General features: G+C 43.4%; 1 protein-coding gene across 1 annotated transcript in view; it reads right to left on the bottom strand.

Annotated features, from left to right (window-relative positions):
- Lamb1 (laminin subunit beta 1) overlaps positions 1-23490 on the bottom strand; it is a 65952-nt gene that overhangs the window by 39841 nt on the left and 2621 nt on the right. The window contains exons 3-12 of the mRNA XM_028768848.1: positions 21657-21792; positions 18761-18834; positions 11542-11730; positions 11391-11454; positions 7167-7369; positions 4234-4354; positions 2494-2682; positions 2047-2226; positions 1808-1920; positions 746-825 (exon numbers count right to left, since the gene is read on the bottom strand). Of these exons, the coding sequence (XP_028624681.1) occupies positions 746-825; positions 1808-1920; positions 2047-2226; positions 2494-2682; positions 4234-4354; positions 7167-7369; positions 11391-11454; positions 11542-11730; positions 18761-18834; positions 21657-21792 (1349 nt within the window). The remainder of the gene's footprint in view (positions 1-745; positions 826-1807; positions 1921-2046; positions 2227-2493; positions 2683-4233; positions 4355-7166; positions 7370-11390; positions 11455-11541; positions 11731-18760; positions 18835-21656; positions 21793-23490) is intronic.

Here is a 23490-nt window from a genome sequence, read left to right as displayed (position 1 = left end):
GGGGAAAAATGTGTTTCCATTTCAGGTTACAGCTCTGTGAACTGTCCAAACTATTTTTTGAAAAAACTGTGGCCATGTATGACTTCCATAATTTAAGAGATATGGAGAAAAAAAAGTACAAAACTGAATAACAGGGTTATTAAAAATAAAAAATTCAAAACAAATTTCCTAGATTAAAAAGTTACCCTTTGGGCTGGAGAGTTGGCTCAGCAGTTAAGAGCCATGACTGCTCTTCCAGAGGTCCTGAGTTCAATTCCCAGCAACCACACGGTGGCTAACAACCATCTGTAATGGGATCTGATGCCCCCTTCTGGTGTGTATACAGTGTACTCATATACATTAAATAAATAATAATTTAAAAAAAAAGTTATCCTTTTTTGAGGTTTTCAATTATGTGCTTGTGTGTTGTGTCTATGTGTGTGTGCACACATATGAGTGCAGGTCCCATGTAGGCCAGAAGAGGACACTGGAGCCTGGAGCTTGAATTACAGGCAGTTACATGGGTGCTGGGAACCAAACTTGGGTCCTCCATAACCACTGAGCCATCTCTGGACCAACATACAAGATTTCAAAACTCACTCCCAGCACGTAACCGACCCTGGAAATCGAGACAAATGATTGGCAGGTACTAAATAAAGGATGAACATACTTTACAAACTTTCTTAAATGACTATAAAACCTTAGACGCCTGAACTCCTGAGACTGCTTGGCGCCTAGGTCCGAGAACAAATGACATTCCACTTACCTATTGTTCAATGCCCCTCCAAGGTCACAGTCACAAGGTCGACATCCATCCAAGTCATTGCTTAAGCCCCAGTGCTGCGGCTGCAGATCAGAAGAGTAACCATGTAAAGGTAGGTTCCTCTGACTGTACAAGAGCCTCAGCAAAGAACAAGCTCCAGCCTGCCTGGATTATTCCTTTCAACCAAGGAAACAGACTGGGGGAAGAAATATTCTTATTGAAGAAACTCAACAGTGTGTCATGTGAGAGAACACACTGCCCGGCTCTGAGTGAGCATACAGAGATCAGTTTTCTTCATTCAAATGGCTCTGGCAGGAACCACTATGGCCAGTGTTATTGGTGTGCTTCCGCCAGATTTTTGTCTGTCTTGATGAATTTTTTTCCTCCGTGAAGTGTTATTCACACCTTGAGTCTGTTCTGTTTGTCAATGCAATGATGTAAACACTTCCTTGCATTAAGGTCATTTACCACAACTGAGTATCACATTATATGGAAATCCTCAAATTTAGGTAACCATTCTTCCACTATTGATTACAAGTTTCCTGCCGTAATTAATAAGGGTACAATGAATCATGCGGGAATACCCCTTTGTCCAGTTCTCTGGGGGATCGAATGAGAAGCCTTAGAGGTGAGGTTACTAGGTTAAGAATATCACATTTCTACTAGCTTCTGAGACGTCTGTGAGCTGACCTGTGTTTGTGTTGGAAGTTAACGAGTCCTAATTCATTATGTCCTCACAAGCTGTTAGCAATGCCATTTAAAAAAGAAAAGAAAAAAAAAAAAGACAAGCTAGCTCATGTGTCTGCATAAGCAATATTCATTGTGGTTTGTCAAATAATTCACTAGAAACCCTCACTTTGACCTTTTTCCTTGGATCTCTTAACATTAACATGTAAAAATGATGGTTTAAAAAAAAAATGGGAAAAACATTCTTTATCTGCATACAAGGGCCTGGATGGCAGGATTGGGAGGATTGTGGGTTCAAAGCCAGCCTTGGCTATATACTGAAACCTTACCTCAAAAACAAAACAGGCATATCATCCACGGAGATTAGGAGTTACCTACCAGGCACTGGTCACAGCGCTGTCCGGTCACTAGGCGCTTACAATAGCAGTAACCGGTCTCAGAATCACAAGGATTCCCACCAGGAATTGTTCCCAGAGGATTGCAAGCACACGCTTTATGAAAGAACAAAATGAAACAAAGAAACACAAACTGAGTTAGTTCAAAACTGTGGTTTAGCTTTAGAACTGCAGTGTCAAATGGGAACTGAATCCCCGGGAGAATGCCCCACACAGACTTACATTTACAACCATACGGGTCTTCAGCACTTAAGTCATAGAAGCCTTCTTTACAAACATCACAGCGCTCTCCCTCCACGTGTAATTTGCACCGACACTGACCAGCGATGAGACCCAAAGAAAAATCAGTGTAACCATCACAGATTCCTTCATTCTCAGAACCAGCTGGGTCACAGGTGCATGCTGGGAAGAACAAGTCCAGGTTAAAGGCACCATACATAAGGCCACGTTTTTTGCACAAACACATATGTTCTTTTCTACCTTCCAAATCCAGCACAAGAGAACTGAAGGCCCGACTAGCAAGAAAATGCCCTTCCCGGCATCCCAAACAGCAATTAGCTAACAACGCTGGCTACGCTGCTCAGAGTCTGTGCTCCAAGGATGCTAACAAACTAATTCTGCGTTAAAAGTGACAAAGACAAGCCCCATGAATGGAATTTCCCAACGTACGTTCGCAGAGATTGGGGTCCCGGATGTCCCTCTCAGGGTGCTGGAAGTAGAATGGCTTGCACTGCTCACAGTTTCGCCCCATGGTGTTGTGCTGACAATTATCACACACTCCCCCACTGACGTTTCCAGTAGCCAGGAAGACTGCCATGTCAAAGTGGCACGAGCTGGAATGTTCGTTGCAGTTACATTCTGTGCGACAAGACCAATGTCAAGAACAAGAATTTTAAATCTGTTTACCAATGGAGGACGGAGGTGTCAGGAAGAAAGTTCATTGAACAGAGTGGGGAGTGAGTTTGAGTGAAGTAGCAACCAGCAAGAAGCCCCTGGTGATGAAACAGAACTCAGGCCTCTTTGTTGATTCTAGTTGAAACTTCAAATCAGGTTAGCAACTTTTAAAATGTGAACTCTGCATAATAAACAAATATCACTAGACTGGACGGTGGTGGCTTACACCTCCCTAGCACTTGGGAGGAAGATGCTGGCAGATCTCTGAGTTTGAGGCCAGTGTGATCTATGGAGTGACCAGCCAGGGCAGACAGGCAGGGCTACACAGAGAAACTCTGTTTCAAAAAGTTCAAAAAAGTAAATTTTGTTATCACAAATGGGAAACTGTTGGACAAAATCCCCTAAGAATAATTCGATCAGGACGAAGTTCATCTGTAAAAGGCTTGGTTGAGAAATGACCGGATCAGGAAGGCCCTGGTCCATGGGTTAATCCCCTGATGGACTCATAATTCAATGCCATTACTGGAAGACGGTGGGAAGGAGGAGGTATGGTCTTGCTGAAGAAAGTAGGTCCTTGGGGTGACCTTTGAAAGCTCTACCTTTCAGCTTTACCCTGCTATCTTCTTCTATGATGATGCTTCTGCTTTCCCATAGATCTGAAACAGCACAGCCAAGTGACAGTGGTCTGACGGATCTTTCCCACTTTATGTCGATTTACTTGGCTAGGCGGGGTGCCATTCCGCTGAAGGTAGCTTTGGCCCTACCCAGGGTAGAAACTGAGTGATGTACTCTCTATTCTAAAGGAGGTGCTGGTTGATGCATTCCTAGAAAAGCCTTTTAGGGTTGCATATTGGAAGACTATGACAGGATAGGAGATGACAGTGACAGGCAGGTGACACACCCTGTACTTCAAGTACATGGACAGCTTAAGGATGAGCCAGACTTCTTTACTCCCCGTGACAAAACACTTCATTGCTAACTCTGCGATAAGGCAGAAATGCGATGGCAGAAAGGCATGGAATTGTAGCCAAGAAGCGGACCAATCTGAAACGGTTGGGAACAAGAAACAACCAACATCAAAGGCAGACCTCTGAGAAGCACCTCCTCCAAGTGGGCCTAACCTAGTCAACCAGTCAGCTGGGAACTCATCAATGAACTAACCCACTGATGGAGTGTTTTGGGGACCCTGTTACTTCTCAATAGTGTTACCAGCTGGGGACCAAGTCTTCAATGCATGAAAGGCACCATATCTGCCTTTCATCTGCCCTGTTATCCTCTTGTCTTAAAAGCAGATATAAAGTCATGAACATCACTGCCATTTTCCCGAGTCAATGCCAAACATTAATTTTTGTTACTTGACCTCAGTGCATACATATTATTGCTCTGGGACAGACACAGCCAGGAGAATAGCACAATCCTTCTCCCTTCTGAAAACAGAGCAATTGCAGAATAAAGCTCCCCAGAAAACGGACCCTGGAACCCCCAGCCTCCAACAGCCCTATGACTGACACTTACTTTTGCAGGCATTGCTGTTCCGGCCTTCAGCAGGTCTCCACGGCAAGTCATGGTAGAAATCCATGCACAACTCACAGTTCAGGCCTTTGGTGTTGTGTCTGCACATGCAGTGCCCATGAACCTGGGAAGTTACAAACCAGGACAGGCTGAGTCAGAAGCATATGAACGGCCAGACTTTCTCCACAGTCAGCAGAAGATACGCTCTCCTTTCTCACAGTGAGGAATTGTCTTTATCCTCCTTCCCCAACTGAGCAAGTACTAGCCATATTAGTTGATGGCTATCATCCTTGTTTCTAGGATAGTTTCTAGGATGTAATGGACACTCAACTGAATATCAGCCTAAAGAATCAAATGAGCAAAATTAACAACTTAAGAATTCCTTTTTTAAAGGACTGCAGACAGCTAAGGAATGCTGACAACGGAGAAGTTGGTTTTCCCCAGGGAAGAACACACCAATTAGTTATCCAATACCGAATGATCATCCCCGGAAACACACATACACGTTAACATTACACAGCCTGAGCAGGCTGTACTCAGATATTTAGGAATATATATACACATTCACATATGTAACCACAATTAATTAAAAAAAAAGGCTATATATAAGAAAAGAGTGAAGTGTAATTATAATCTAAAATAAATAATATTCAAGTAATTATTTAAGAATTACAACAACAATCACCACAACAAAAACCACAACAAAAACCACAACCCTGAATATCTGTGTTTGACTCCTAGTACCCACATGGGAGGAGAAACTGATTCCTTCAGGTTGTGTTCTGGGCTCCATACAAACCCAGTGGCACATGTGTGAGGATACACACACACACACACACACACACACATACAAAATAAAGGGATTTCAAAGTGTAATAATATTTAAGAATAATTTCTGAAAGCTACTATACTAGAAACCCGTAAGTCTTAATGGAGAACTCATTACACACAGCTTCCTGAGAACATGCTCTAACTAACGTACGCCCTCCACTGCGCCAGGTGATCATCTTCCTTGAAAGGTTTCTGCTCTTTCTCCCCTTTAAGCCCAGAGCTTAATTTTTCTACACCATAATAAAACCATTTTTAAAAACTATTTACTATCTTTTTTCCCTCAAGTAAGGAGATGGAAGTATGAGAAAAACAGGAATTTTCCTTTATGACCCAAGATACACTACTACATGCCACTACAAGTTGTGCTTAGGACCCTTGCAGCCTGTGAAGGATCAGCATATCACTCCTACCAAAGTGTGCACATACTTAAGCCCTTCACCTTACCCCTCACTTCTACGGACTGGAATTCAGGAACAGGACAGACAGGTCCCTCCTCTCCTGCACCTGTCTTGACAGGAGTGCACTTAGGTGGAGATTAAAATCCTCTCATTGCCAGCCGTTGTGCTGAACTGAGGAGCAGGCTGTCTCCCAGCCCACACAAGACACGCAGCATCTGAGAATGGCTTGGTGTCAGGTCACAAAGGTTTGTTACACTGCAAGTCTGTCTGGAATTCTTAGAAAGATGTACCGATTAGAAACATATCCCTCCCTTCAGGCTGGTAAAAAGCTGGCTTGTTTACTCATGAAGACTTCCAGCTGGAAGAAAAGGTAGGCAGAGGTTTTAGAAGAGCAGAGTATTCGGATCTTGAACCCTTTGGACAAAGACTAACAAGTTTTGAAGAGACAGAGAGCAAATAAGCAAGCCACACCTGTCACCAAGAGAGGCTTGGAGACTATAGGGAGGTGCTTGAGGCAGAAGCAGGGACTAGGTTTCAATGCCCACCACTAGTTACTCATTTACTAACTGCTAACTTTTAGGTCTCCCCTCTCAAGGTTGGTTGAGTCCTGTGAGCTCCAGAATCCTGTCTGGTATTAAATTCCTAAGGGTTTGAGGAATTTTTCTGGCAACCACTTAAGTGGATTAGAGTACAATACCCTGGCTTCTCTAATTCCTATAGTTTGCTTCTCTGTTGTTCTGACCAAAACCAACTTGGGAAAGGAAAGGGTTTATTTGGCTTACATTTCCAAGTCACAGTCTATCACCGAGGGATGTCAGGTCAGGAACTCAAGCAGAGTTCATGGAGGAATGCTGTCTGATTCCCCAGGGCTCACTCAGCTTGCCTTCTTCAGATTACCTACCCACGGGTGGCATCAACCACAGTGAGCTAGGCCCTCACACATCAACCACTAATCAAGAGAATGCCCCACTAATCTCAGACTTGCCAACAGGTCTATCTGGATGAGGTAATACCTCAATTGAGGTTCATTCTTTCTAGGGAACTCGAGTTTGTGTCAACTACTAGACAAAAACTAGTAGTTGTTTTAGCAGCACATTGCTAGCAGTTGGCAGTTAGCAGTCACTAGCAGCCCATCAACCAGTTGGCAAGGACGTGAACTCTCACATTTCAAAACATTTGATTTGCAAACAATATGAGAATTGCAAGGAAAGCAAAGTCTACTGAGAGGGCGGAAAGAAAACTCCATTTGATCTCTAAGGGATGGCTCTGGGCCTGGGTTACAACTTCCAGTCTTTCTGGGCTGAGACCATCTTGCTCTTGCTAGCCTGAAGACTGGATGCTTGTGGTATTTTAATCTTTCTTACTGGGAATACAGTCTAAATTGTTATTTAGGCAACTTTTAAATCCTTGGTAACTAAAATACGTCAACAACAGTCAGTCTGCAGCAAATAGCACAAACAAATTCAGGATCTAAGAAACTAAGTCTCAGGACACGTTCACATAACCTAAGCAATTCTCCAAGAGAGGAAAATCTGCATTCAACCACCAACATGTCGCAAAAAAAGCAAAGTAAACTAAAACCCCTAAAATAAATGTCGTGACAGGCTTAAGGACAAGGGTTTTTTTTTTGGTTTTGGGGGGATTTTTTTGCCTTGCCTTTCAGATCTTGTGTACAAGCTCCCCCAATCCCCCCACCCCCACACTTACCATTCCTTCTACTTCTTCACTGACTCCATCCACAGGGGCGCATTCACTGGCATGTCCATAACAGAAGCAATTCCCTCGAACCACCATATCATACACAGCATAATAGTACTTCTCTCTGATTTCCATTCTGGAGTCCAAAAGGTTATCTCCCAAGGTATGCAGTTTCACGAACTTGATTCTCAAGTTGGTGATTTTTAATAGATCTACAGAGGTGACCAAGAGGAAAGGTCTAATCAGACAGGCAAGCATGCTGTGGCAAGTCTACGCTATTTCTTTTAGATGAAGGGTTGAACAAATGACAGTAGATTAAGTACACGTTGCCCCTCTTGAATGAACCAGAGGATGGTTGTAAGGGCGACAGCCTCTGGAAGTGGGAAAGACCACCACGATCTCCTCGGATTAGTAAGAATGTCAGTCACAACGGTGGAGTTCCAGAACCCACTGTCCCTTCATCTAAAATACTGCCACACCTTCTGGCTTCCACAGCCTCTGCTGTCAAAGTCAGAAATTATTTTCAGGTAGAAAAGGATATCATTCCCGGGTGCCAATTCTAACTGTAACAGGAACAGTCACGTGTTTATTTTTGAATGAGGAAATACTATTTGAAATTTCCTTCTACTTAAATACAAGTTACAAAAACAGATTTAACAATAGTGAAAAACTACCTTTCTAGGGGAAGAATGTCTCAACCAAGCTTGTCTTAAAGTAGTTTTGTTTTTAATTTAAATTACATATGTGTACCATATTTCTATCATCCCTCCCTTTCCTCGCCCCATCTTCTCCCTAGTCCCCCCAGATCCCTCTCAAATTCATGATGGCTTCTTTCAAGCAAGTTTTAAGCAGCACTGTAGTCTACATATTTTTGCAAAACATTTTCATATTTACTAATTCAGTATAGTGACATGAGGACAAAGGGGCTTAGTTCTAGGTTGCCAGGCAAATTGTTTCTCCTACATAACAGTCTCTTACGAATCGCTTTGTCTTCTTTTCCGCTTTCCTCCTTCTCCCTAGGTCTGTAGGCCTAAGCTTATTCCAGAAGCTGGCTATCAGTTATATTCTATATAACTAGATAGACCAAGGGTCAGTCAACCTGCTACTCAGGTGGTTTTTTCTTAATGAACAAGCAGCTCCTACTGAAGTGAACCCCACCAGATCTGGTCAGCCCATTTGCCTGCCTCTCACTGCTCTCTGAATTCTGAAACTGCCTGTCAGCTTGACTTTCATTTGTGCCAATACATGTTTACAACTTAGGATACAAGACAGAATGGTAGCACCCCAGTGCATCAGGTCGTTTCAGACACCAAAAGCACATTTCAAACAGTTAGAACACATGCATAGTTTACAATGAAGACTATAGAAACGGCTGTGGCTGGAAAGGGAGAGTCCATGCATGAAACTTAGGCTCTTTGCAAAAATCAAATGCAAAACAAAGAACCCACAATCTTGCGCTGAATGGCAGCTGTGAATGGCTACATCTGCAAACCTCTCCTGCACACAGTGAGTACTATTGACTAGAGGCTGCAAAACAAATGTGGAGGGCAGCTGGAGTATTTGGAAACCCTTGAACTTCATAGAGTCCTCAAAAGAGCAAAGAGCTCCCCACTCTCTCCCACCATAAGGAGCAACAACAGAGCCTCAGGCAGCCTGCTGTCTTCTAAGAGGCACGTCACTTTGAAGTGAGTCTCCAGGGTCTCAGTGATAAAAATTCTGTTCCCTTGATTACTAAGTAAATCAAAGGTATGATCAGCTTACATGGGCACTTCCTAGAAACAGGTCTCCAGGTGCCACCGAACAACAAAAGCCAAGGGAATTTGAGGTCATGAATTGAATACATTCTTCAATGCCAACACTTCACCTGCAGTGCAGATGAGCCTAGCGAGGGACTCCAGAACTATTTGTCTTGAAGCCCCTGTAGATATCTTTCACAACCAGATTTTTAGTCCTAAAGAAACAGCCTTGTGACTTGGTCGTAGACTGCACAGACTTGCCATTAAAAATTTGTTTTACAATAGAATGAATGAATAAACTATAGACCCTAGAGAGTCAGGGCCACATTAAAATTAATGTAAGTTGGAAAGCAGACTTTTCTGTCAACATCCCCTGGGTTTTCTTCTACTCTTAGCTCCCATGTTGTAAGTGTGGGAAGTTCCATGAGACCTTGGTTAAAACTAGGGCTGCCCACAGCCGACAAAGACCAACAAGAACCATACCTGTCTCTACTCGACTGATCACAATCTCATAGCAAGGCAAACAAGGGAGGCTATCTCCCTCTTGCATCCTGACTATGACTTTCGCTCTGACAGGACAGTCTCAATACAAGACCTAAGCTGCAGCTGTTGGCAATACAGTTAACATCACCACCACCCACACTTCAATCAACGGCACACTGGGCTGCTCATTTATAAGACTCCTTTTCCCTCAAACAACCCTCAGGTTGGTATTTTCTGTCTCCAGGTAAAGATAGGGAAAGAGGGAATGGAAAAGTCTTAAGGCACCAGGTCATGTAGCTACATTATGATAGAATCAGAATTTAAACCTAGGTCTGACTTGAAAGCCAATGAGTTTAATCATTGAACATTCTGCTTCCTGAGATTTACATGTAGTCCTGAAATAACATAAACAATTGTTGAAGAGTAGAAAGGGCACTGAACTAAGAACTGTTGTGAGCCTAGCCTTTAAGGGCTGAGCCATCTCTCCAGCCCCTGAACTAAGAACTGTATCATATGAGCTCCAGAACCACCTGCCATTTCATCGCCCTGGCATTCACGACTCTACACTCAGGGAGTTCTCATCTGTCAAAGGCCTACAAAGTCCTCACCTTGCTACATCCCCTTGTCATGATGGGCACTTCTGATTTTTCTCAGTACTGTTGTTTCCCATCACCCATGGATGAAAGCTCTTGCCAAGACTTTTAGCAGAGCACAGACCACCTTGCTAGAGATATTTCCCAGTTTATCTTCTGTTCTCTAGCTACAAGGCTAATTATAGCAATCCCCAGAAGTGATATGACAACCTCCAAGTCTTATCTTTACTCTTGACCTCTACAGATCAGAATGAGGACAGTGATGGTGTTCTAACTCTGCTAGCATATACAACCCTAGAAAGAGGGAGCATTTCATAGCTCGGATGGTCAGACTCAGCAAGTAATAAAGGATGCTCAGTTAAACTGAATTGATGATAAACCCTCGGGTTTTAGTTTAAAGTCAGTCCTAAGTAGCATACAATAAAAAAAAAATTATACTAACCATAAAACCATAAATATTGGATGGGACACACTTGCACCAGTTAAAATGTTACATGGGGTATTAAAAAGAACACGTTATTCATCTGTCACTCAAATTTAACTGGGTATCATCTTGTATTTTATATAGTGGTGACACTAACTATGGCAACTGAGCTGTAGTTCTTCTTTGAGGATCCTTTCAAGTGCTGGAGAGATGGCTCAGTGGTTCACAGCACTGGCTACTCTTCCAGAGGACATGGGTTTGATTTCCAGGCTTCACAGTGGCTCACCACTGTCTATAATTCCATTTCCAAGGGATCTGACACCCTCTTCTGGCCCTGCTAAAGCACCAGGCATGAACATGGTGCACATGCATGCAGGTAAAATACCCATGAACATGGTGCACATGCATGCAGGTAAAATACCCATGAACATGGTGCACATGCATGCAGGTAAAATACCCATGAACATGGTGCACATGCATGCAGGTAAAATATCCATGAACATGGCGCACATGCATGCAGGTAAAATACCCATGAACATGGTGCACATGCATGCAGGTAAAATACCCATGAACATGGTGCACATGCATGCAGGTAAAACACCCATATAAGTACAACTAAAAATCCCTCTTGCTGACTTCATACAAGCAAAAGAAACATCTATTTTATTTCAAAAACTGTATTTAGGAGGTGTTTTATCACAGCAACTTAATCTGTACTCTAGTTTATATACCAAGCATCAAAAAATAGAAGGTGGCATGGTCAGTATAACTGTTGGAGTTCTGCTGACATAGTCAAAATGTGTTCCTTCTCAGTGAAGACTAATTACTGGTAATTTGAAGTGGTTTTTTTTTTTTTAAGACCACAAAGGAAGAAGAAAGAAGACCTAGGTGGATGGAGGACTGAGTATCAAGATATCAGGTAACAGGGTGCTGGGTAGAATGAGATCCTCCCTGAGTACTGTTTCCCACCTAAGAATTTATTTCAAAACAAGCTTACTCTGTATCCTTGGACTGTAAGGATCTTCAATTTTGAAAGCAGGATCTAAAGCTCGAAATATCACCTAAAAAACAGATAAGAGGGTTGGTATTTTTTGCAATGATCAAAAAGCAGACTAAGAAGTAGAGAACTAAATCAGGGACACACAAACCTCTCCTTCTGTTGAGGGCTCAATGTCAGAATATCGAGAGTCACAGATGATGTCATCCACCTTCTTCATGGGGCCAGTTGAAATGCCTGGGAATGAGCCCTCACAGTCGTAGGCGAAGTATCTGTACACACCCCAAGTCTTCCCGAAGTCAGAAGACCGCTCTATCAGCATGGCAGCTGGACGGAATGTCTAAAAGCAGGAGAAAAGTCTCATCTGATGTTTCTGATTGCTAATTTGTCCTTTTCAAAAAGGTCACTCTTTGTATGCCTCAAGCTGACCTTATGTGGTTGGTATTTCTGTGGAGGCTGTTCTTGCAAGGAAGCACTTATGCCATCTGGTAGATCAGCAAACTGTTTCTTTTCTTTTTTTTGAAACTGACTATAAACAGGCCTTTGTAGCAAACACACTTTGGTATATTAACCATCATGCCCAGGAGAGAACTAATTTTGAATGCTTGCTTTCATCATTCCATAGATGCATTAGCCAGTAGCTTATATAACATCCATATGCTACACACAATCTTGTAAGGAACACATATATATGGACATAAAAACCATAGGACAATATGTCAAGCACCACAGTACCATCACAGCAAATGTGAGAAAACAAGCAGCATTATTCACAATAGCCAAAGAGTGGCAACAGCCAAAGTGCCTATTAGCTGATAAAGAACAAAATGTGAGCCTACCGTAACTGTCCTCTGGGCTTCACAGAAGCCAATGAAAAGAAGCACAGAGACCCACAGCCAAATGTTAGATGGAGCTTCGGAGTCTTGTTGAAAAGTTGGGGGAAGGATTGAAGAACCCAAAGAAGATAAGGACTCCGCAGGAAGACCAACAGAGTTGGCTAACCTGAACCCTAGAGGGCTCCCAGAGACTGAACCACCAACCAAAGAGCAAGCATAGACTGGACCTAGATCACCCCACACACATGTAGCAGATGTGCAGCTTGGTCTTCATGTGGGTCCCCCAACATCTGTAATAGGGGCTCTCCCTGAACTTGTTGCCTGCCTGTGGATCCCATTCCCCAACTAGGCAGCCTTGTCTGACCTGAATGGGAGAAAATGAACCTAGTCCTGCAGAGACCTGATGTGTCAGGGGTGGGGAGGTAGTGATAGGGATGGCAGGGTGATACCCATGGGGCTTCTGCTGTCTCAGAGGAGAAGGGGAGGGAAGAAAGGGGGAAGGAGCTCAGGGAGGGGTTGGAGGAGTGGGTATATACTGGAATGTAAAGTGAATAAGTAAATAAATTAATGAAAAAAAGAACAAAATGTGATAAATACAATAGAATATTATTCATCTGCAGAAGGACAGGATGCCATACTCACTGTAACATAGAAGGACCTTGAAAGCACTGTACTAAGTGAAATAAGCCATGTAAATTTTCAAATATTACTTCGTGTTTATAAAGCACCTAGGATTTTAAATGGGGACAGAAAGAGGTCATGAGAAAGAGGGGTAGGACAGCAGGAGTGACTGTTCAGTGACTAGTCTAAGTTTCTATCTAGGGTGACAACAAAGTTCTGGAAACTGACAGCAGTCATAGATTTGCAATATCCTGAATGTGTCTAACATCACTGAGTGGTACACACAAGAACGGGGAATTTTGATATGCATACTGTACCACAAAAGTAAGTATTTTAAAAGTAAAAACAAAACAAAAACTAAAACTCAAACACTGTTTCAGAAAGATGCCATCAAACTGGATCTCAAGGGCTGGGGATTCAGCTCAGAGTGGCCCCACAGTGGTGCCCAATGCAGCGTCGGGGGGGGGGGGGGCGTTGTTTGACATGCTAGTGGGCTTATTGCCTTTTTGGCATAGAAGTGAGAACACTGAAAGATTTATATGATCAAATAAAATGAAGAGATTATACATAGAAAACAACTCTGACAGCACTGTCATTAAACATGGAAGATGACAAGAAACAGAGGAAGCAAAGAAAGATGAAGGGCTCACACTCCAACAGCTGTAACATGGACAGAGAGATATGAAGCCTACTGTCCTGTCAGTGACAGCACACTGCACGGAGTTACACTTGATCTATTAGATCTTAGTAGAAAAGTAGATAGGAAAGAAACACAAGGCCCCAAAGCACGAGTGGCTGGGTTGAAATGACATAGACAAGCCTCTAAGGCTCGTTTGGGGCCAGTCACACATGGGCACAGCATTCAGCTGTGGAACGAGGATTTGGAAGTCACTTCGATCACTTAATACTTGAATTCCCTCCAACAAAGCCAATGGCAAGAGAAAGGTCAGCACTCTAGGAAAATGCCCGACAGGCTGGACACAGGAGAACAGGAGCCAGCAACAGTCACTGCTTTCGCCTTCAGCTCTGACTGTGGGCTCATACACAGTGTCTTCCTCCTTGCCAGCCAGTGCCCCAGCAAAAAAAACAAAAACAAAAAAAAAACAAAAAAAAAAAACAAACAAACAGGAGAAGATCACGGGAATAGGAAAGACAAAACCCTTAAAACACGCTGACAACTTCAGGAGGCCGTGAGGGACACAGTCAAGAGTAAATAAGAAAGCAGATGGAACTCTACAAACGGGACACTGGCAGATGCTTCACAGCCTTGAACATGCTGTGTGCACTTTAGGAAGAGGAAGCCAGACTGCTGTGGAGAAAAGTCAAAGGAAAGTTCAGCCAACCTAGAAAACAGAGCTTAAGTAAATATGAATTCCCGAATTAAGCAACATCATCAAATTGGCAGAAGGAGCTTTTGCAGAGGCTGATGTTGGGAACTAGCAAAAATCCGCTAACCTACCTGCAAGTGTCCTTGATAACCCTGACTACAGTTTGCTTTCTCTGTTTCTTGTCATCTTCCATGTTTAATGACAACGCTGTCAGGAGTTATTTTTCTACCTATTCAGGCACAGAAGACAATGTTTTTTTATCAGTGCAGAAAACTGTAGACTAAGGATTTTAGAACGGGAATCAAGAAGCACCTTTGACCATCTGAACCTGGTATGGCAGGTGTGCGGGCATGGCCAATCCCATGAGACCACGTACCCAGTTGGGAAGGCTTAAGAAGTCTGGGAGGGGCACACTTAGTCTGTTATCTTTGTATCAGAAGGCAGCAGAGAAGAAACACACAGAAGCTTGTCCTGGCTGTGCTTCCTTGTCTCTCACTTCTGGAAACTTCTAAATCCCAAGGGCCACTGACCAGTCATCCAATTTCCTGTGGAGTTAAGAAGCTGCTGGAAACCGGAACAACACACTTCACCTAAAGGACGGAAGCCTCTCCCCGGTCCACTCCACTGCTGAGTCATCAACCTTCTCAGGCCCCATATTGCTGCACAGGGACCGCTGAATGCATAATAAACAGAAGAGACTGGAAACATCTGTCTATAACAAAAACATACTGGCACATACACATAAATGAGCTTTTCTAATCTAAGAAAACCCAATCCTAGTAAGCAGCCATCTCCAGAGCCAGCTTGGTTGAGAATAAACATGCGTTCATCGTTTCCCTGCCTCCGCTCTCTGCTTTGTCCCTGCTTTGCCTGCCTCCGTCCTCTGCTTTGTCCCTGCTTTCCTTTACAGTGCTACTAAGGAGAGTCACATCTTCCTAAGGACTTAGACTTCCACGTTATTTTGGACACAGCCCTTTCCTTCCCCTGACTTGCCTCCGAGCTTTCTCCACTTCAAGGGCAGTCTTTATTCTAAAGCAACCAAGTGACCATTCTCAGGAAGTAGGGGCTCCTCCTCTCTGCAGTGGTTCTCAAAGCAGCAAGGACAAAGGGCAGTGGAATACAGAATTCATGGTAAAGTGTTCCAAAGACAGGTGAGCTTCTGACATTTGGACACTTAAAATGTTCTATAACCTAAAACTAAAAAACAAAGAACAAGAACAAAAACAAAACTCTGTGTGGCTATGTATCCTAGTCTAGCCTGGAACTTGCTATATCCATCAGGCTGGCCTTGAACCCACCGAGACCCAACTGCTGGAGTGTGAACCTTGTACCATCATGTTGGGTTTCCTTGCAAAATTATTTTTGTGACCAACAGGTCAGAAAAATACTGACCTATTTTTCTGCCTATAAAGTTTCCATTCCTCAGTGAGTGAAGAACTGAAGTCCTGTTGACTGGGACCTGCTTCTCCACACTACTTCCCTCACCACCCAAGACCTCGAAACAAATGGATGCAGTACTTAAGAACAAGCCTCACCCAAAGATCACATCAAAGGTTCGCAGCTCTCAGATCAACATGGTTTTCCTTTATCTCTTCCCTCTGAAATCTTTCTCACCCCTCCTGGCCCATGTAAATGGCAGGACTCGCCTCTGCTCCTGAAGTTTTTCCCTTATGCCAGGCTGTTGTGTAATACTTTCCTCCCAAGATTTAAACATTCAACTCTGAAGGAAGCTCCTGAAGCAGGAAGGGAAACAACTCAAAAACAAGCTTCAGGAAGTCCCTGAAACTGACCAGATTCTCTAGGTCCCAATATAAGCTGAGAGGAAGAAGCCAAGCTGCAAAGAAAACTCTCAGACAAGACCAGCTACCAGACAAGCAGAAATTAGCTGAGCTGCCTGGAAGAGGTTTAGATCCTGGGCACATAGAAAGGACACTCTTTGACCTGTTGAAATGGCCTGCAGGCTATGCAGTGTGCTCCAGGTTTCCCAACTTTTGTGAGCTGTCACCAGTGCTCAAGTGAGCCTTGGAGATGCAACTGTCTGAGTCATTTCTGCTCCTGTAAGTAACCCCTCACCCATATTCCTATAAGTAACTGTTACTTTTTCATCAATTCCTGTAACTCCAGTAAAACTCATTGGTTCACCAATGATGGACTTCGCAAGTATCAGCATTCGTATTTTTGTCTGTTAGGGGTTTCCTATTTAGGGTATGAGTACATGAGTGTGTTTTGTTTCCCCAGGAAAAGTTTTCTTTTTTTCTTTTTTTCTTTTTTTTGGTTTTTCAAGACAGGGTTTCTCTGTGTAGTCCTGGCTGTCCTGGAACTCACTCTGTAGACCAGGCTAGCCTCGAACTCTTGAACTCAGAAATCCACCTGCCTCTGCCTCCCAAGTGCTGGGATTAAAGGTGTGCGCAACCACCGCCCGGCAGGAAAAGTTTTCTTAAAATACAAACTAGCATTAACATCAGCACCTTCTATGAAGCAGAGTGAAGGGACAGACTAGCCAGCCCAGAGCATGGCAAACATGGCTCAGGCAGGCCTTGCCCTTCTCCTCCATTCCCTCTGCCTTGCTAAACACTGTTAGATTACATTCCCAAGGTCCATTCAAGGTCCATTCCTTTATTTGGCCACTTCCTCCTCCTAAAGCTGACTACCAAGGTCCAGCTATCAACATATTGAAGTCCAGCAATCCAAAGCCCCCTTTGGTTCACCTAATTAACATGCCCAATTAAAATTAAACACCTTATCCTAACGTGGGTTTCCCCTTTTCTCTTCATAAACTATGATTTGTCTATAGGCCACATCTGTCTCCTCTATATCCAGAGGCAGTCCTTTGTCCCCCTCTGAGACAAACACCCCTTCACACTCTCTCTTGTTTCTTTCCTTCTTCCTTGTCTTCTATCTCTTGTCTTAGTCTCTTATTCCATATCCTTTGTCCCTCTGGGGCAAATAAATCTCCCCTGTGCTGAGAACTTTGTCTTGGGGATCCTGAGCCAACACCAATCTCTTCATAGAGTATTGGCAAAAGGGATCAAGTTCCCAAATACCTTAGGTCAGGAAGATTACCCCTGTTCCCTGAGCACAAGAGAATGCCACACAACCTTCTCATATAGGTGTTTTCCTTCCCATTTTACAGTAAGGAATCCAAAGTTCTAAGCATATATGCCAGGAAACAGCAGAACACAAATTCACACCAACTCTGCCCCACCCCATGGATTCTGCTGTCTCACAGAAGCTAGAACCTGAAGGATGAACCTTATTTCTTATGCTGAGGTCTACATCCTGTACCCACAGTTTACATCTCAGCACCTTCTCAGCCTAACCTTCAGCACCTAGGCAAAAAAACAGAATTCATCTCTGGCCCACTATTCCGTTGAATCCAAGTGCAGAATATGCACTCAAAGGATTCTGGATGTAAATGAACTCAGAGCCACTCATGTCTGTGTAGCAGATGCTCTCTCCAAAGTAAGATGGTGCCATGGACATCAATACAGAGGACTGTAAATATTTTAAAGGCCACGAAACATGAAGATGACATCTTCACGTGGGGCAGAGTTTGAATTTAACCACTAAGGTTGAGTGTGGCCAATGAAAGGAGACTGCTGGCAGCAAGGAGTCCCCGATAAGCTAGTAATAGCCCTTATCCAACTACTTTCAGTATTAGGTGTCTCCATCACCCTGTCTGCCATGGGTCATTTGGGGGACAGCGAAGGGGTAAGTCAGGTACACATGGCCTGGGAGCCATGGAACTTGATGCCCTTCCCAGTTCCCTTCTGAATCCCACGCCTGCCCTGGCTCCTTTGCCTCTCATACTTGGGTACCAGACAGAATTGAGATCTTCATAGTTCCTTGTCAGTAAGTAAACTGATCCCCAGGCCCCTTTCCTAACCTGAGAGGATGCCAGCAAGTCCCCAGCTCCAACTGAAAACTACTCAGAGGTGATGATGTTCATCTGGGGAGCAATCAGTAAATTATAAGTTTGGTGTGTGCCAACGTGTACTTTAAGCCACGTTAAGTCTGTCATTTCCAGGCGGCTGCTTCAGAAACAAAGGCACTTTGTACAGAGACATTCCCTACTCCTAGAGTCATTTTACATCTTGAAAAGAAAACTGGAGGGAGAAAGAGAAAAAAAATCTGCATTTAAGAAGGCATCCATGTTTCTTTAGGGACTGTAAAACTCTTCCCACAATTTTGGCAAAATTTTGGAACCTAAGATTTGAAACATACTTCCCTTTCAGTTACTGAGTTCAGTCTTAAAATATAAACATGAAGGATCAGAGATGTACTCTGTAAATGTTTTATTGTGGTTTGGAAGGGAGTCAAGCTCTGTCTTTCTCTATGGGAGAAATAAAGGGACCTCTAATTAAAAGTTTACAGATAAATTAGGATGGAGAATCTACTTATTGACATGAGGCTAGTACGTGTGAAGGGCAGTTATTCATGTCCATGTTTTAAAAGCTCTGCAATTATCCCAACTTAGGACAACAATAACATTTAGGTTCTTGTTCAAGCCAACTCACCAGAGCGACTGACTCTGGATGTGTGCAGAGCTCCTGAGCCTGCATCTGAGATGGCAGGGATGCCTTACCTTGAAAGTCATGATGAGATGAGTGAAGTGGAATTCGGCTTCCAGATCCAGTTGGATAGTTACGTTCTCCACACCTGGATTTTTACAGCAATAAAGGAAATGGTAAGACCAACGCCTCTGAACAGCTGACTCTCTTCCTAAAGGCCCTTCTGCTCTTCATCCAAGTGTCCCCTTGAGTCTTAAAACTGGAGTTGATGCTATTGATGGGAGGGGAGGGTTCTGTGCACTTATTTTATCAGTGAAGCAAAAGTCAGAATGATCCTTTAGTTTCCATAAATCACTCAGGAGTTCTGCTTACTGGATCTGTTTCCCGACACAGACATCTGGCAGAAGGCCTCCCGATGCTGTTTGCTCAGGAAGCCATAACCGCTACCACCAACCCTCCAAGCCAAATGCAACCCCTCCCCCAACACACACTTGCCGTGCACAGTAGGGGTTCAGTCTGCAGAGACACAGAAGAAACACAAATAATTACTTTTCCCCCTAACTGATAGCAAAGAAAGCAGGTGAGTATCACACAGGTTAATACGTGCCAAGTCAGGGAAACGCATCCTGGATGGAAGCAACCTTCCACTACACTTTCTGTGTCTGAGGCAAAGAACCAGTCAGATAAATAAACCTGTCTCTGAACAAACAAACGTCTTCCCTTCCAGGGGGAAAGCTTGCACAAACAAGACTGCACCGTGCATGGTGCCCTGAGGGTCAGAGACCCACTTGAACACACTAAAAAGGCCACTGGAATTCCAGGGATAAGAAGCACCTCCCCCAAACCTCCAGAGACCTCTAAGAAGCATCCCTGGGTTAAAAGGACTGTTCTACAGTCCCTGTAAGAAGATGCCTCCAGGGTCCATCTTCCCAAGCAAAGAAGTCTGGAAGACAGGAATGTGTCAGAATGAATCATGTTACAGCTGGTATATTCTCAGGAAGTCAGTAGGACCTTTTGAAATAAACTTGCCTGCTGGAAAATGGCCAAGCCGACTGAGGGGGGGAAAAGTGGTCACTGGAACGGATATGAGTTAGTTGGAATGTTAAAGAAAAACACCGAAATCATAGCAATGAGCCTTATCTAATTCGCTAAAAAGAACCAGCATACAAAAGCACTCTGGGCAGCTCTTTCTGAGTGAAGTATTAGCTAAGCAACTATACATTTCTCCTCCTCCAGGCTTTTGAAAACCTGTGAGGTTTGTTCAGAACTAAGAGATAGAGAAGTAAGGTAAAGCACAAAGCAAGACTATCGACATTCCTCTAACAAAGGGACTGCATCCTGTGTCTCCCCAAAGTACATTCCATCTAGATGCACAGCCTGATAAAGAAGGGTGGTTTAGGGGGTTTTCCTCTTAATATGGGAAGGAAAAAAAATCCACAGAGAAGAGACCAGGATTATTTTACAGTGTATGACTTGTCATATCCAAGAACAGAACCCTGGGAAGAGTGAGTTAAAAGTCACTGGGCATTCCAGGCCAGTCCCTGAACCTGAAGCCTTGGGTCCAACCTCACCCTTTAACCGCCCAGCTCCAGCCCAACACACAGAAAGGAGATAAAGTCAGAATCACAGTCTTCAATTGTAAGCTATCAGACGACAGAGGCGACAAGGTAAAGTAACAATGGATGACTTTCTGGATGCCAAACCCCATTTGTCTAATCTCATCTTCTCTCCCTGACAGAGCTCAGGCCCCACTGTTTGCAAAATCTTTTGGGCATCTGGGACCTTTTGTTCCCCTCAAAGCTATTGAAACGAATGAACTCCTGACATCATTAAGAAAACCTTTAACTATTTTAACATTTCTTAGCTAAAATGGGGCCATCCTCCCAATGTCCAGGAAGCAATGCATTTCTACTTCATTGCAAGGGTCACTCCAGAGCATGGGAGGTCAGGAAGAGCGCCTAGACTCTGCTCACGAAAAGGTTTAAGCTGTTTCTGCAGTCCTCTGTGACTCAGATGGGTACAGTCTTCTTTCACACAGAACCATACCAACCAGGGGATTCCCTTGTAAAAACTACCCACTCTGAAAAGTTAGCTACGTGCTTTCAGAGGTTCATCTCTCTCTCAGCCAAGTTTGTAGCCAATAGGATTCTCAAGACTGACCAATAAACCAGACTAGAATCAGAGTCCTTCTAAAAAATCTGCAATTTGTAGCCAGTTACTGAAAGCCATAAAGGAATTCCTCATAACAGAGGGACAAATGACAAGTGCTAGCCTGCATCTGAAGGTACAGGACCCGTAGTGAGGAGATCTAGCTACTTCCAGGTTGTTTATGGCTAAGCTTAAATACACCAACTGTACCTTTATTCCCTAGATGTCACAGTCTTGGTTTCATAGCAACATTAACATATCTAATTGTTTGACTGACTGTTTAGGAGACATTCGCATTACTGCTAAACAAGGAAGCAAGTAGCACAATCTTGTCACAGCTCTTTATGAGAATCTCAGTTGTTTCATGAATCTTCTGTGCCTAGAGGGTAGGGGAGGGGCTATGTGGTTTTTGAAATCCACTCCCTTCCTTGAGGGCTGGTAACAAAAACAAACAAACAAACAAACAAAACAAACAAAAAAAGGTGCTATGTTCTGTGGCAGGCCTGAGGTGTGTAGTCTTCCCTGCTCCTGTGCTCTCTCCTGACTCCCTTCAACACACACACTCCCAAGAAGCCCCCTCAGGGTGAGGCCTACACAAACTCCTTTGGTCTAGCATCAAAGGCTGCTTCCTGACAGGACACAAACTTCAGGAAGGAGGGTCAGATTTAACTGAGCAAGTTGAGTGCTCCAGACAGTAATTCTGTCAGGGGCCCTCATCAAAGGACTTAGAAGCGAATTATAGTCACAAACACTCATGTGAACTTCTTCCCAGTTAACACTCAGACCCACTCCATGGGGCTTCTTCCCACACTAATCACGTACCATTTTCGGACTGCCACCAAATCTTAAGGCGGTTTGGAGCAAATGTCGTGACCACATTTTCAATGAGATGGCTGTCAGGATTGAGGGTCTCATGATAAGGATCTTGGGAATCACATATGAAGCACTTCTTGTCCTCCTAAAAACACAACAATTGCATGAGTCCATGAAGCAATGCCATTAAAAAAAAAAAATGACATCCACAGAACAAAAAACAAACAACCACTTTCAAGATAAATGTGGAAAAATTATACAACATATGGCCTATTTCTCACTTTTAAACTTACTGAACTGTCTAAAATGCTCCAGAAAACTATTTCCTCCTTTCTTGCAACTTAAGATCAAGAGTAAAATAGGGCATTGTTTCCATAAGCTACTAATTTAGTCAAAATTAAATGTCTAGGCTTCTACCGTGATCTCTGTGTGCAGCTTACTCAGAAGTCAAAAGCAAAGGAGGTATCAAAGAGTTTTTGCTGACATAATGCAAACTGAAAAGGAAAGGAAAACAAACAAACCAACAACAACAAAAAGAACAGAAAACAATTCAGGGGCTGGAGAGATGGCTCAGAGGTTAAGAGCACTGACTACTCTTCCAGAGGTCCTGAGTTCAATTCCTAGCAACCACAGGGTGGCTCACAACCATCTGTAATGAAGATCCAATGCCTTCTTGTGTGTCTGAAGACAGTGACAGTGTTCTTACATATATAAAATAAATAAATAAACCTTTAAAAAAAAAAAGAAAACAATTCAGTCAGCCTGATTTATATTTTTTTGGGGGGGGTTCCAGACAGGGTTTCTCTGTGTAGCCCTGGCTGTCCTGGAACTCATTCTGTAGACCAGGCTAGCCGCGAACTCTCGAACTCAGAAATCTGCCTGCCTCTGCCTCCCAAGTGCTGGGATTAAAGGTATGCGCCACCACTGCCTGGCCAGCCTGATTTTCTAAAGCCTACATGAAGCATGAACCATAGATGAGCAAGGGCATCCTGAGAGCCTTGGGAAACAGGTTCTTAGTTTCTACTTTGTCCAAGGTTGGGAGATGGTGAGCAGGCTAACTTACAAACTGCTCAGAGTAGCTAGGGCAGGAAGGAAGTCCTATGCTGGGATCACTATAAGCGGAGGGCACTTCTGAGGATCCCACAGGAGCACAGGCTAGAATGAGGACAGGCTTCGGTTTCCATAGAAGTAAATTCATTTCTTGTTTTCTTTTTCTTTTTCTTTTTTTTCCTAAGTGGCAGCAACAGCTACTCCAGTAAAACCTCTACTCTTCACAGCATGTCACAGTGAACCATAAACAACACTTACAGGCTTCGGTTCCCATATGGAGCTTGGCTCTGTGCCTACATTTTCTGCCATATGGATTATTTTTATATCTACAAATGATGTTAAGAATGAAATATCTACAGACCAATACACATCTTATAAACAGAATTTGGTCAGAGGTGATATAACATCAATATAGACTGTACTTTATTATTTGCATTTATTTACTTAATTTCTCACTACCAAAAGATTTGAGGATGAGGGGTCGGGGGCAGGACCCCTGGGGCAGTCAGGACGGGGGCACAAAGGATCAGGAACTACAGTACCCTGTCATTCTATACTCCTCAGTGTTTCACAGAGAGAGATCCTGAGATCTCAGAGAAGCACTTTACAGTGTCACAGCTAATCATACAAACCAGGGAGTCTGGCTCTACTTGCTTTAAAGTCAGGTTTTCACTGTGGACAAAGCTCACTTCAGGATCTGGTGACTCACTGACAGAGCACCCTGACCTCTGAAGTAAATGTTAGCAAGACATTTTAGGAAAAATTAAAATGCTAATATTAGAAAAGGTAACAT

The sequence above is a fragment of the Grammomys surdaster genome, unplaced genomic scaffold (genome assembly GCF_004785775.1).
Source record: "Grammomys surdaster isolate TR1022 unplaced genomic scaffold, NIH_TR_1.0 188, whole genome shotgun sequence".
NCBI classification, from domain to species: domain Eukaryota; kingdom Metazoa; phylum Chordata; class Mammalia; order Rodentia; family Muridae; genus Grammomys; species Grammomys surdaster.
This window is presented reverse-complemented; position numbering and strand designations above follow the sequence as displayed.